This window comes from Thermobia domestica, chromosome 17, assembly GCF_964235325.1.
Source record: "Thermobia domestica chromosome 17, izTheDome1.hap1.1, whole genome shotgun sequence".
NCBI classification, from domain to species: domain Eukaryota; kingdom Metazoa; phylum Arthropoda; class Insecta; order Zygentoma; family Lepismatidae; genus Thermobia; species Thermobia domestica.
This window is the reverse complement of record NC_137470.1, coordinates 43,615,340-43,629,465: the sequence shown is the minus strand read 5'-3', so window position 1 is coordinate 43,629,465 and position 14,126 is coordinate 43,615,340. Positions and strand designations below refer to the sequence as shown.

General features: G+C 36.8%; 1 protein-coding gene across 1 annotated transcript; it reads left to right on the top strand.

The window, feature by feature from the left end:
• The first annotated feature begins 4,848 nt into the window (after positions 1 to 4,848).
• LOC145673998 (uncharacterized) lies at positions 4,849 to 12,821 on the top strand. Its single transcript, XM_081743825.1, has 4 exons — positions 4,849 to 4,876; positions 5,198 to 5,556; positions 8,277 to 8,442; positions 10,900 to 12,821. Exons 1-4 carry the CDS (start codon positions 4,849 to 4,851, stop codon positions 11,376 to 11,378), a joined length of 1,032 nt encoding a protein of 343 aa, XP_081599951.1. The 3' UTR covers positions 11,379 to 12,821.
• Positions 12,822 to 14,126: the final 1,305 nt, after the last annotated feature.

Below are 14,126 nucleotides of genomic sequence, written 5' to 3'. Positions count from 1 at the left end.
TAAATTCACTTGACTAGATCAACACATAACATGTACATAGTCACAACTATCCCATAATAATCTCCTACATATATTAAAAACATTCTTCTTTTCTGTTAATTTAAAATGAACATTCTACTAAGTATATTACATATTTATGAGCACTTTTTGCCCAAGGTACAGGTTAATATTATACAAACTAAAGTATTTCGTTATAAAGCCTAAACATTAAGGATGATTGAAGCTTGAGTGATAGGAAGGGCCGTAAGGGTGAGAGACTTAGGAGTGGTGAGGGGCCGTGAGGTTGAAGGCGAGTGACGAGGGGCAGTAAGGGGACGTGAGGTTGAGGTATGATGAAGGGTTGTGAGGGTGAGGTTAAAGTTGATGGGTGCTCAATGTTAATTAAAGGTAATAAATATTATGTAGCCTAGTTTCTACAGCAAAGGTGAATCTCTGAAAGGATCTGTGACAAGGTTGGCTGGTTAAAAAAAAAAAAAAAAAACTGGTTTAAACCAAAAAACGAAAAATGTTCGTAAAAGTGTAAGTGTTCGTAAAATCTTGATGAACCCACATTTGTGAGTTATCACGTTTCACTCCCTTTTATTGTTCGTCTTATATTTAGATCTAAATTCCCCATTCATTACTCAAAGAGATTATACTACAAAAGCAACTTCTTTTTTTGTATAAGTTTATGAATATTTCTTTTGTGATTTTTAATAGTTTGTTATTACTGTTATGCAATTGCAATCAAAAGACTAAATATTGTTTCGTTTTAATAATGTGTACTATTGATCGAAATGCTGTACTTTTGGGGGGGGGGTCATACAAACCCCACGAGAGACATTTATTGAAATCAGAAGTATCTTTGTTATCTATTTATGTATAAGTGGGTCAGAGTCAATTCGTATCTTTAATCACTTTTCTTACTGATATGCAAATTAAGTCGTTATATTTCTTTAACTTGGACTAATAAAAGTCGTAGTGAACTAACTTGGACTAAATTAGTTCTGTACTCTGCAGCATTTTGAAATTGTCCATATGTAATTCTGTATAATGGTTTCACTTGTGCAACTGCTTATCTTTTTGCCCTTCTGAAATGACTCTTGATAATTATATTAACAAGTAGGCCTATGTAAAGATCAGTACAATGCATTTTTATGAGGAGCCCTTCGTGAGTGAGTCGGCAGATGTATCGCATTTGTGGCTCGGTTTGAGTTTAAATGGAGGATAATTTCTCTCGTATGTAAGCCAAGAAGCAGTTTAGATTCCGCTTTAAGCTTATGTGACCCCTTCCAGCATAACCCGTTGTTGCATTATAACTCCAAGCCGATACAAACTTATTGCTGTCCATATGTGATATAAATATATAGTGCTAATTATTTAAACCAAAAAATCCTGGTTTAAACCAAAAAAAAATATTTTTTTTCAATAAAAGTCATGGTTTTTGCCCACCCTGGTTGTTAGTGTTAATCATGAATTCTCATACGATGCTGTTGTAATGGTTTATTTTAGCGTCCGTTTCATCACCAATACTATGTAAGACGTGGATCTACGCTACAACGTGCCCGCAATCGAATCCTAGTCTCTCACGCCGAAGACACGATGTGTGGAAGAACTAAATCAGTCTCCTATGATGTACTAGTATGTAAACAGTCTCGTCTTTTAAATGCCGTTTTATTTTTAATTGTTTAACGAAAATAATTATATTTGCAATATATTATTTTAAAAACTTTCATTTATTGTAAGTATCAAACATGTTTCATAGAAACATAATAGATGAAGTTTCTTTGGAGGTTCCAGGTCCATATTCCGTCTATGGCTACACCCCTGACAATACACCGTATGCCCTGTCGCGTTAGAGCGTTATTTAATGTTGCGAATAAATAAATTACGGCTTCTTATCATGCTCGAACAAGTGTTAAGGTATAATTCTCTAACAGTTTCCATTTGAATATTTTTTTTAGCAACAATGCAACCGCACAAGTAGTAAAAATTTAATATTTAGACAGCTGATTAAGTGGTTAGCTCGCGCAATTTTGGTGCACGGGGTCTTGGGTCCGATGTCCAATGTAGACCGCATTCTTACACAGCCTTGGTGTGAAAGAGGACGCCAAACCTCAATAAATAATGACAACAGCTTTTAGAAAATTCAATAAAAATTGCAAATAGCGTTGTCTTCGTCCAATTCCAGCATGTAGCCTAATTACTTATTGCAGTAAAAACTATTATTTGATTTGTTTAAATAAACATACAGCAGTTAGTGTTTGTTGGTAATTTGTTTACTTTCGTTCCGCGAAATATTTTATGCAGGACTTCCCTCGAGGGAAAAAAAGATGAAGAAATTGCTCTGATCGCTCATAAGTCTTGATTAAAATAAGAACACTTTCATCAACTCATTGCTGTGTGTAAATAATTATTAGAACAAGTTATAACATTGTCTGTTTGTTTCTTTTCTATATAAGAAAACTGTATTGATATAACAGCCATGCGTCTCCTGAATGAGAGGGACATGGAGCAGCTTATTCCACAGATCGGACTCCGTGCTAAATTCCGGGAGAAGTGGACTGTTTGGTCTCAAGCTGTCGACACTCAAAATGTAAGAGCATTTCCAAATGATACTTATGAATTGACACAGTACTTGTACAAAGAAAATTGGTACGAAAACGTTTAGTGTGGAAAAAGTAGTTTATAGAATAAGAGTATCATATAACATTTTTCTTGTATAATATACGTTGTGTGGACAGTTGATCATGAGCATATACTTTGTACTAAGCACCCATTGAAAATGGTCTCATGTATAATTACCTGCGAAACAAGAATATACAAGTCACATCTTTGTGTTGGACAGAGAGATGGGGTTTTGTAGGAGCATAGCGTTGTATTGTTACATTCTTTTGGTTTTGTTTTTCAATGTACAAACAATCAAATATTGTAAAAACTTCCAGTTTAATTATAATTTCGACCGTTTTTATTTTTAATCTCATACTTAGCGCTAAGCTTATATGAGGAATACTTTATTTTAGTTGAATATACGTTAAATGTTATATAATAAATAATATATTAACTGGTTCAAAGGTGATTTTCGTTGGATTTTCCTGCCTGTTGCATTACAGTGTCTTTAGCTACGCACAATGCTGGGTCGCTCCGTGTTGTCAGATCCGAGTATTTTTTTACTTTATTTTTTTATCGCTAGTTGCCTTCTGATGTCCCACACAGAAACATTTTCCTTTATTGATCCGTTGGGAAAGACAGAGAATGCAGTCAGTAAATACTTGCTTTTATTAATAGGTTTGAAATTTTAAGTACGTAGTATAACCACCCTTAGTTAGGTTATGAAGTCCAATCTCTTCGGGCCGAAACTTGTAAATCACGAAGTAGTAACCCAGAGGATGTTTACACCAATTTAGCTCTTCCTTTCTGCTCAAGATACTACTTTCCTAGAACTTGACTGTTTCATATCGTCTTTTTATAAAGTTTGTTTCTCATTCTTACTGTAAAATACTCAGCTTTTCGTGAAGCTTTTCTAATCACTCATCGATTTTTTTTTCTCCGGACAGTGACAATTCGTTTTTAATCGTTGTGGCTTGCATACGCTTTTCTGTAACTTTTAAAAAGTGTATTATGAGTGTGTAAAGTTTGCTTCTGAATAATGCTTCTCAACCGTACTTTCCAGTATGTATGTATTTAATATGTTTATTTGTAGGCTAACCCTTCCTTTGAACCGGAGTTTGAAGATTCCATACTGGACATATCTACGAGTGTATTAAAAGCAACTGGTGCAGACGAAGTATTTATACAGCGTCGAACGAACACAGCAAAAACTTTACCGGACACTTCGGAACCAATTGTTGGACAAGAAGAATTAGCAACTTCAAATCAGCAAATTCAGCTTCATGAGCCACTGTGTGCAAGGAAAGATTTTGGAGTAAACACGGAACAGGATGATAATTTTGTGAGTTATTGATACAATGAGCTTTTTATTTTATATTTGTACCTATAGCCGGGCTCACTTTACGGAGCAGCGTACTTGCGGACGCTTTGTAATGCACTGCTAAACAAGGTCGCTTCGAAACCATAGATGTGAGAAATAACCAAGTTCTCAATGACAATTCGTCATTTTAAAAAAGTACCTTTCACTCTGTTAACATACATAGTATTGTTCCAGTTTCATTGTTCTCAATTTTATCATACCATATTTATTTTACTGTATACAATTCCTTGTATATTCAGTCACTGTTCATACAAAAACATTTACAACAAATTAAGTAGCAGCATTTGTTCTATGCTTCCTTGAAGATTTTAAATTACCTTTCGCTCTTTATACATTACCTTTATTCAAGCTTGTATCTGTTTTCTCGAATAGAACTCTCTTCTATTAAGCATGAACATTAGATCATCCAATATGCAATATATGTTTCGGTGATTTATATTACAGGTTCTCAAAGTACTACAGAACTCCATAGATGGGAAAGGTCTTATTGCAGCAGGAAATACAACCGGCGGACTTTTAACACAGAGGCAGAGAAAAGAGCTTGGTAGAATAATAATCAGAGCGATAGTAGATGATAGCCCATCCTTCAAAGTTCACGCAGAAACCTTTAGAAAGTTAGCTCTTGAAATAAGAAAAATATTTCCGAAGGAGCTTCCAGCTATTTACTTCACTTCTTCATTAAGTGCTACCCCTTACCAAAAGAAACGGAACGCTAGTGGCATCTTGTATGAAGCTTATCAAGGCGCAGAAGATTCCGCGAACTTGGGGAGCTTCCTGGATTCAGTAGGTTGAGAAACTCGAGACCCTCCTCACCAGCAGCACTAACAAATTCCAACTGTACTGAAGATGATACTGAAGTCGGTAAGTATTTTTTTCAGATGCTACTTCTTAATACTTACTGTAACGGTAAGAAAAAAAGCAAACAATAAGATATGCCTAACACATTTTATAAATGATCAGTTTTTAAACTGTAAAATGTTATTTACAGAAGAAGCACTTGCCTATTATTAAAATTGTATACAGTTGCTATAATACAATAAATCTATAATAACAAACGTAATACAGTAGAAGGAATTCATATACATAAGAAATTTCTACACAAGAGAACAATTTGTTTATTTCTAGAATTAGTTCTTAATAATGTTATGCCGCTCTTTATATAACGGTAACCAAGAAAATTCTCTCGCTTTTCCACCCACATTTTCGAACATCGATATGTCACCTTAGACGTACGTGGAAGATCAAAAATAGTTCCCATCAACATCGACGACTTCTGCCAACGATTGTTTTTTTTTTTTTTTTTTACATATCTGGACTCTAGTACTTTTATAGAATATAAAATATTAAAAACCATTAAAATCAGATACCTGAAACGTCACCTCAATATTTACTTTCTTTCAGTTGCTTCATCTGTGGCTGAACACCTGCAGTGGCTGAGTAATACAATCCATCCATGGTCCCTCGTCGAGCTGTATTGGAAGGAAACCGTAGACTCTCGGCTAAAATATTTAGAAGATACTGAAGTTACTCTTAGCGAGTATTTCAATAAATACCCAGCCTTGAAGCAACAACAGGGATATCAACTGGTAAGTGGTGTAGGGGGATATGTTAGTGCATTCGTTATTTGTTCACTATATTCGAATCAAATGCTACATACGAATAATTTTTACCGTTCCTTATGAATCTTACCCCTCATTAGCAGCAGCTTCAGTTTTGACGAAGAATTGTCTCATAGATACGAAATTCCATGGTATGCTTTTTCTTGTAAGAGAAAAAATACAAAATATTCCATTACAAAAAGTGTAAGATCCAATTTGAGAGCAGCAAATTGTTATATTTCATACTATTAAGGGATTTTTTTCTTTTTTTGTATATGTGAAAGCTGTTTTAGTTGTTTCTCTTGAGTAAATCGTTATCTCTTTCTTTCTCAAGAAGCAAGGAAGCAAGTCAGCAACTTTGTAGTGTGTAAGTTTGAGTATAGTTTATGTAGCTTCAAGGATTAAATTACATCGGTTGTCCTGTGGTTTCGCAGGCGAGAATTTTGGAAATGAACGTAATATTTGTATGTATCTCCATTCTCCAATTTAAAGCTAACGAGGGTACCTACTTAAATATGTTCACAATTCACAAACTGATATTGTCAGCTATAAGGTCCGTCATGATTTATAATATTTTAGTGTCATTCGCTAACGTTCCTAGAAACATTTCTGTTTTCTAGATGATAGGATAAAGTGTGACGCAGGGGGAAGTGTAGGTGATCAGCATCAGCACCTTAACATACACAACCATCTTGTAGTACGTTTGGATTCGATAAACCTCATATTCTATGCCTGACCTGAAACCCAGAACTACCTATCTCGTGGGAACATGAAAGCAATTGTAAAACAAACAGTCAAACTTAGGTGAAGTTCGCCGGTGAGTTTATCTACCACTAAAATCCCATCAAAATCTGCTTAATGTTTTTCGAGTAATTGAGGAACGAACATAAATTCTAAAAATTGTTGTTTTGCCATCTCAACTATCGTGACAATCTATTTCCCTTATAAATATGAAATTTTGTAACAAATTTAGGGACGCGCATGACTTTTAAATTGTTTGATAATATGTATAGATTAGAAAACCAATACATTTACTTGAGTTGTCTTCATCTCAAAGCTCTTAGAAAGAAATTATATACAAGTGTTAATTTTAATTGATCACTGTACTATAAAGGTGACCAAGAAAGTTCTGTCGCATTTTCGCCCACCACATTCGAACATCGGTATATCACCTAAGGCGTACCTCGAATATCAAAAATAATCCCCATCAGCAGCGATCACTTACCACGTTCTGGAAGCCCATGGATTTCATTGCGGTAGAACTTGGTGGGCTGTGAAACGAAGACGGTATCAAGTGCATTTTGCACCTCTACTAGGGATTTGAATTGGCGTCCTCTAAGGTGATTGTCCAAGGAATGGAACAGATGATAATCGGACGGTGCATTTTACGGGGAGTATGGCGAATGCAATAGTGTTTCCCATCCAAGGCGTAGAGTGGTGTCCCGAGTCAACCTAGTCACGTGGGGCTTAGCTTTGTCCTGTAACAGGAGGACCCCTTTACGATTCAGAAATCCTAGCTCCAGAGTTTTGAGTTTGTCTTGAACACGGCTCAACTAGTGACAGCACACAGTTGCATTGATGCTCTGACCAGCTGGTAGCAGTCCCCGATGCATGATGCCCGCGAGTATTGTACGAAACACGCAGGAGACCTTCTTGTTGTGCAGTGCTGCTTTGGGCTGTTTTGGAACCGGTTCATGGGATGCTAACCAATGATGACGGCGCCGTGGAGCTTCGTACAGGATCCATTTCTCATCACATGTCAACACCCTGTCCAGAAGTGGCTCCTTCCCCAGATAAGACAACAAAGAAACAGAGATGTCTGCTCGCGTTGCCTTCTGGCCCGGAGTCAAATCATCTGGGACTCATCGACGTAACTTGTAGTGCTTCCTAGGCTGATGGAGGCGCTGCCGAATGGTTTCTCCACTCATAGTGAATTGTAGTGCCAGTTCCTCAAATGTTTGGCCATTGTTCGCCTCAATTGCTGCCTGAAGATCTTCATTTTGAACATGTGTTGGTGTTCCGATACGTGGTGCGGTTTTGAGTGTTTCGTCACAGTCCTTAAACTTGTTGAATCTCCGCTACAGCATCGTTTGACCCCAGTTTGAACTCGTACAGCATACAAGCTTCTATGATGCTCTGTGGAGGTCCCATGTTCACTCTGTTTTTATGCACGTTCACGGTGTAACTGAGCTGGCAGAACCAGGTAGTATGTTGGTTATACCCACACCAACATAACTTCGCCTTATCTCCATTCGCATTCAACACACAATGTGAGGGCCAATTGAACACAGACCTCCACAAAAACGACAGAACTTTCTTGGTCACCCTTATAAATACCAATTACTGACAAATGCCTTAAATCACTGATGACCAAATAGTGGCTCGCTGCCCAATCAGACCCGCGAATAAAATGTATATATATATGATTGGTTTATGTTTCGACTGCATGAATACCAGCAAGAATATAGCTGATTACTTTAATTTACCTAAAACGCGATTTGATTTTCAACTGTGAAGAAACAAATCTTTATCCTTCTGGCTACCAAACCTATTCTCCATGGTGAGGTCATTAATACCTGACTGGTTTAGAAAAAGCACTTTTACACAGTTACTCCCAAATGTTAATAATTCAATAGTTTCTATGTAATAGGCTATATATGGCAGAGATATTAATAGGTTTCTGACATCAACACTGCTTTTTATTTCAGTTACTTACCGATTTTGACTACAAGGAACCTGGAAAGAACTATTCACTGTTTAGTGGTATACTTAGGGTCCGTGATAAAATAATAAAAATAGCAACTGAGAAGCAGAAAAACTCCAGAGACCGTGACTACAAAAGCCAAATCGAAGACCTCCTAGCAGCAGTAACAGGTAAAAAGTATAAACAACATAATATTATTCAGCACTTTTATTTTCGTTTCTGATTAAAATACAGGGTGTCGCGCAACCAACTTACAAATTTCAGGTTCCAGAACTACTAAATATCTCGATTAAAATGCGGTTTTTTGAAAACTTGAAAGGGACAAAAGTTGCAGAGTGTCAACAGACCTATTAGATGGATTAGCTCACTAAAATATGTGGGCCCCATGGGTCCAAATTCGATTTTTGAAATTGGAATGCCCATTTTATTGCAAATTCCATATTTACGGATAAATCTCAATCAGAATATGTTCTGCTCAAAACTGTAGGATGTAAGTCGTGGGCTCTACAGGGCCCGAAAGTAGATTAGCGGTGAGAAATGTTAATGGTTCCGGAAGAATCTGCAATAAAAGAGGGGGTAGCAATTTCAAAAATCAAAGTTGTCTCCACATATTTAAAGTGATTCGCCCGCCTGATATCTCTTTACTTTTGTCTTCTTCAAATTAAATAATTTCTCTCATTATTCTAACCGACATTATGCAATCCGGAACCTTTCATATTTCTCACCATTAATCTACTTTCGGGTCCTGTAGGGTTCAAAACTTACATTCTACAGTTTTAAGCAGAACACAATCTGGTTATTTTTTCTCCGTAAATATGGGATTTGCAATAAAAGATGGGGTTCCAATTTCAAAAATCGAAGTGGGACCAATGGGGCCCAAACATGACCCCACACATCTTAGTGGCCTAACCCATCTAATAGCTCTGTTGACACTCTGCAACTTTTGTCTCCTTTAAAGTTTTCAAAAAACCGCATTCTAACCGAGATATTTAGTAGTTCTAGAACTTAGACAAGTACTTCATAAGAGACGGCGTCCAAACTTTATCCTTTTATTCAGAGGCCTTGCACTTCATAATAGCAGCTAATTTTTTGTGTCGTACTTTCTTTGTGGCTGACTTGCATGTGTACATAATTTGAAGTAGGGTTTCGCGGTGATCTGAGTGACCCTTCCCTTGTCAGTGTACCAATCTTTTCCTTTTGGGATTCCTGGATAGGCCTAATTGTGTTCCAGAGTCATAACATGAATATTTAAGAACTCAACCAAGGCATAGGTGACGACGTTGTAGACATTGATGAGGACCTACGGAGCCGCGTGAACTACAACTTTGAGTAACAACTGCAACAACGCATTCATGTAGACGGAGAACATCTGCCTGAGGTATTTTTTTTAAAGTAACCTTATATTCGGTGATAAATAAGTTGTATACTTGGTCGTACTTACAGACACTTTTAATTATTTTTCCCAGCTTCTGTATATAATATATGACTAGTTGAAAGATGTCAGTTGGCTTCGTACTACCCTGTATATAAATTTAGGAATTTTACAACATTATGGTATTTTAGTGCAATATCAACAATTATTATGCAAGAATAAAACTGCAAATAGCGCTAAGCTCGTTTCTCTTTAATTTAAAATTTCTCTAGAACGTTCTGTTTTACAGTGGGCAAAACATAGTTTTGGGCTGGCACTGTCCACTCTATTCCCCTTTGGGTCTGTGTTCATGCATGATTTGTGTATGTGGGAGGCTTCAGAATCTTCACGATGTAGACTGTACCTCTCATTCTCCTCCACAGGTAAAAGTCGAATAAAGTGAGATATGGCTGCTTGAACGACTTTTCTCACGCCGTCGCTGTGGGAAAATTGATTCTTCTACACATTCAGAAGAGTGCAGTCTTCATCTGGATAATTTTCAGTTAAATTTTCATAGAGTTGAACTTACTATGGAAGCCAGAGATTAAGTGAAGTTAAGTGAAGATAGATGTTGGTCTTTGACACACTATAGTTTGATGTATTGTTTGATTATCGAAGTGACTTCTTGGTAGTGACAATGAAGCTAGCCATAATAATATGATTTGCTTTGTTCGAAATTAATAGCACTTTGCCATCCACTGCGAAGCGTGTGATCTAAATCTGATTTTCTTACACTTCTTTATTAACAAATGTGTTTGAGACTAGTGTCCAGTAGACTTTTGTTCCCACATATAACATCATTTAGCCTTACATCTAACAAAGAACACATTATGCACTTTGAACAGATTCGTAATTATATTGTGGTTTCCTCCTATGTATTCTGACTTACTACAGACACCCTGTACTAAAATAATTCTCAAGTGCAAAAGAAAAACTACATCTTAAGGCGATTGGGGAACTACTGAATTAAAAAGTAGCGAATTCTGGTCTATAAAGCGAGAAACAATTGCGCATAGGAGCCGATGTGCTGACCATGTATTACCCAGTTGAATGTGCGCCATCTCGTCGGCCAAACTTCTTCATACACTGTGCAGCCAGGAAATAGTTTTACGTTAACTTTTGTTTTCTCATTTCTAGTACATCTTTAACGTTGTTCAGGACAGTCCTGTTCTGAACTAAACAATTTACAATAATATATATGTACCTTTCATTTCAGATTCCTGCCCTGATAGCAGATCGATAGTAGCCCTGCTGCTATTGCCATATGTGCTGTCAGTTCCCGCAGTGCGAAAAAAGAAGAGTAACTGCCCGTGGAAGCCTTCACGTTCCGAGGTCAGAGATGGTTTCGTTACTAGAGTAGCCACTGATTCACACATATTACCAGCAATAGAAGCGCGTAAGGCCAAACTTGAGGCACTAAGCAGAACTTTTCAACCATTAGTGATCATTGTGGGTGAGTCTTTAGATAGTATTTGCCACGCCGCAGTTGTGGTTAGCAACACTATTTACAAACTCACAACACCACTTGAAGCTATTGAAGTGGCTTACAAAATATTTCATGCTACAGGTGCATGCTACCCTGACGAAGCCATAGACGTATGGCTGTTTATTCAGAAAGCCTTCTATGAGATGACTACTAAATACGACAGGCCATCCCAAAGTGTGCTTCATTTACTTACCGACTTGCAGATATGAAAACCTGAAACTTTTGCTTCTGTTAAGTAAACTAGAATACAAGTGTAGGTTTGCATGTATGTAATATACTAGATTTATTTTATGTTTGTTACTTTTATAATTTGCAAAGAAGAAAAGAGATTTTGCAAAATCAGTTAATTTGAAGAAAGATGAATACTTGTAGTGGATGTAGTGCAAAATTTCCGTCCATAAGCAGCTTACTCATGCATATACGAAGAAAGTGTAAGGTTTTGGCAGGTACTAAAGAATTTCGCTGCGGAGAGGAGGGCTGCATCCGTTACTTTACAACTTCTGAGTCGCTTCGAAGACATCTACAAAAGCAGCACTCGCTTCCTGCTCTCCACACTTCATCTATTTGTAATGGAGCTGAATCCTACACAGAAAGAGTTCCCTTCTCGTCTGCTTCAGAAGCTCGTATTGACACTTTAGAATTAGTGCACGTAGGTACTGTAGAGTCACAATTTGTTTCTTTTGTATCTTCTCTGTATAGTTTATCAGGCGTTCCTCGTAATATCGTCCAATTAGTTGTTGACGAAGTATCAAAGTTGCTTACAACGTCAAAGGATATCATTCTGCATCGTTTTAACGAGTATCTGAATACTGAAGGACTTACTGTTCCTAATAATATCATGTCTATTCTAGATAAAGTTCTCACAGACCATGCAGGGTGTTTGTCATCCTTTAACACAGAGTATAAACGCTTCCAATTCTTTGAAGATAAGGGAACATTAATATCTCCTCTAGAAGTAACTGTAGGCCAACGAATGGAGTACAAGCCTATTCAGACTGAAGTAACTCTGGTATCGGCGCCGTGCACAATGCAGATCATACCAATTGCCTCAGTTTTTCAGAATTTCTTATGTATGAATGGAGTTTTAAAACACATTTTGCAGAACCTAAAAAGGCTACAAAATTGTACAGCTGGTATGGAAAACATAATACAAGGCAGAGTCTGGCAAGACATCATGGCCAAAACTGAAGAGCAGGATAGTTTAATGCTCCCGTTGATTCTTTTTTTTTTTTTTTTTTTTTTGATGACTTCGAGATAAGCAATCCTCTTGGTAGCCATGCTACCATTCATAAATTGGGTGCTGTTTATTTATCACTACCTTTTCTGCCTGGTCATTTGCTTTCACAATTGAATCATATATTTCTCTTAGCATTATTTCATGCATCAGACAGACTACAGTTTGGTAATGACATAATTTTTAAGCAAGTAAGTGAGCAACTTAACTTCTTGCGTAATACTGGCATTAATGTATCCACAGATGTGCACACGGGTAATATAAGGTTTCGTGTTGTTTGTTTCTCAGGCGATAATCTTGGTCTAAACAGTATTTTGGGGTTTGTGGAAAGTTTTGTTGCAAACTGTTGCTGTCGAATATGTTCAGTAAATAAAAAACAGTTGCAGACCATGTGTTTTGAAAGTCCATCCTTCATAAGGACAATAGTAAATTATGAACATGCTGTATTGTTACAGAATCCATCAGAAACTGGTATAAAAGAAAGATGTGTTTTTCTTGATACATTGCATGGCTTTCGACTTTTTGACCACGCGGCTGTTGATATTCTTCACGATTATTTTGAAGGTTGCTGTCGCTATCTCATGTCATTTCTTGTTGAATTTTTACTATTTTGCTCTAAACTTACTTCACTTAACATTTTAGAAAGCAAATTGAAAGCTTTTAATTATGGGCCCGACTCAGGTTCAAAACCCACAAACTGCATTGTTGTTGATGGTTGCAATGTAAGAATTAAAACATCAGCTGCTGAAATGATGGTCTGATAATTGGAGAGTATGTACCCACAGACTGTGAGGTGTGGGAGTTGTATTTATATCTACGTAAAATTATGGATAGACTACTTAATCCCCGAGTTTGTATTGATTCCACAGAACAGTTGCAGTTTATGATTGCAGATTTTCTTGAGTTGTACCAGAATTTGACGAAATTACACCTAACACCTAAGTTCCATTTTTTGGTGCATTATCCGGACATGCTACTAAAATTTGGACACCTCACCCAGGTTTGGACTATGCGCTTTGAGGCTAAGCATAGAATATCAAAGATTGCTGCAAAGGCCTCTTGTAACCGACTGAATATTTGTAAAACTATAGCATTAAGAAACCAGCTACTCCTGAATGATATTTTTATTAAAAACAAAACGTTGGATACCTTCGCATGTGCAAAGAAAGTAAAAGTTAGTAATTTAACTAATCACCTTCTGTGTGAGCGGTTTGATCTGCGGCAATCAAAGTTGTTCGTAGTGAAGTGGATTAAAGTTAAGGGTCAGAGGTTACATGTTTCTTCTGTTGTCACAGTAGATCTATGCACTGATACATTTATGCCTTTGTTTGCACAAATTACTAAAATATGTGTTGCTGATGATGGAAGAGTTTTTTTCTTATGTTCTCTGTTTCAAACAGTGGAATGGGACTTGCATTATTTTGCATATCATGTACATAGAACCAATGAGAGTGACTGGTTTCAGCCTTCTGCTCTGTTTTCTTTAGTGCCGAATGGAATTACTATCATGTGCGACAGTAAGATATACATAACTGTCAGAATGCCCTTAGACTAGCTTGACTAGCTTAGATTACATGGAGTTCCATCATTTTATATTTTATGTATATATTTTTTATTTTTGCTTGAGAAGTAAAAGAGAACTTTAATAGGTTTTGTCTTTCCTTTTTTATTGTAATTGTAAGAAGCTTCTTTCTCATGAGTATAAGAGATGCAAACAGACAAA

Coding starts and splice junctions, on each gene's coding strand:
- LOC145673998 (XM_081743825.1), top strand. CDS start 4,849: ATGCTACTTCTTAATACTTACTGTAACG. Junction 4,877..5,197: donor TCTTAATACTTACTGTAACG/GTAAGAAAAAAA, acceptor ATGTCACCTTAG/ACGTACGTGGAAGATCAAAA. Junction 5,557..8,276: donor AACAACAGGGATATCAACTG/GTAAGTGGTGTA, acceptor TTTTTATTTCAG/TTACTTACCGATTTTGACTA.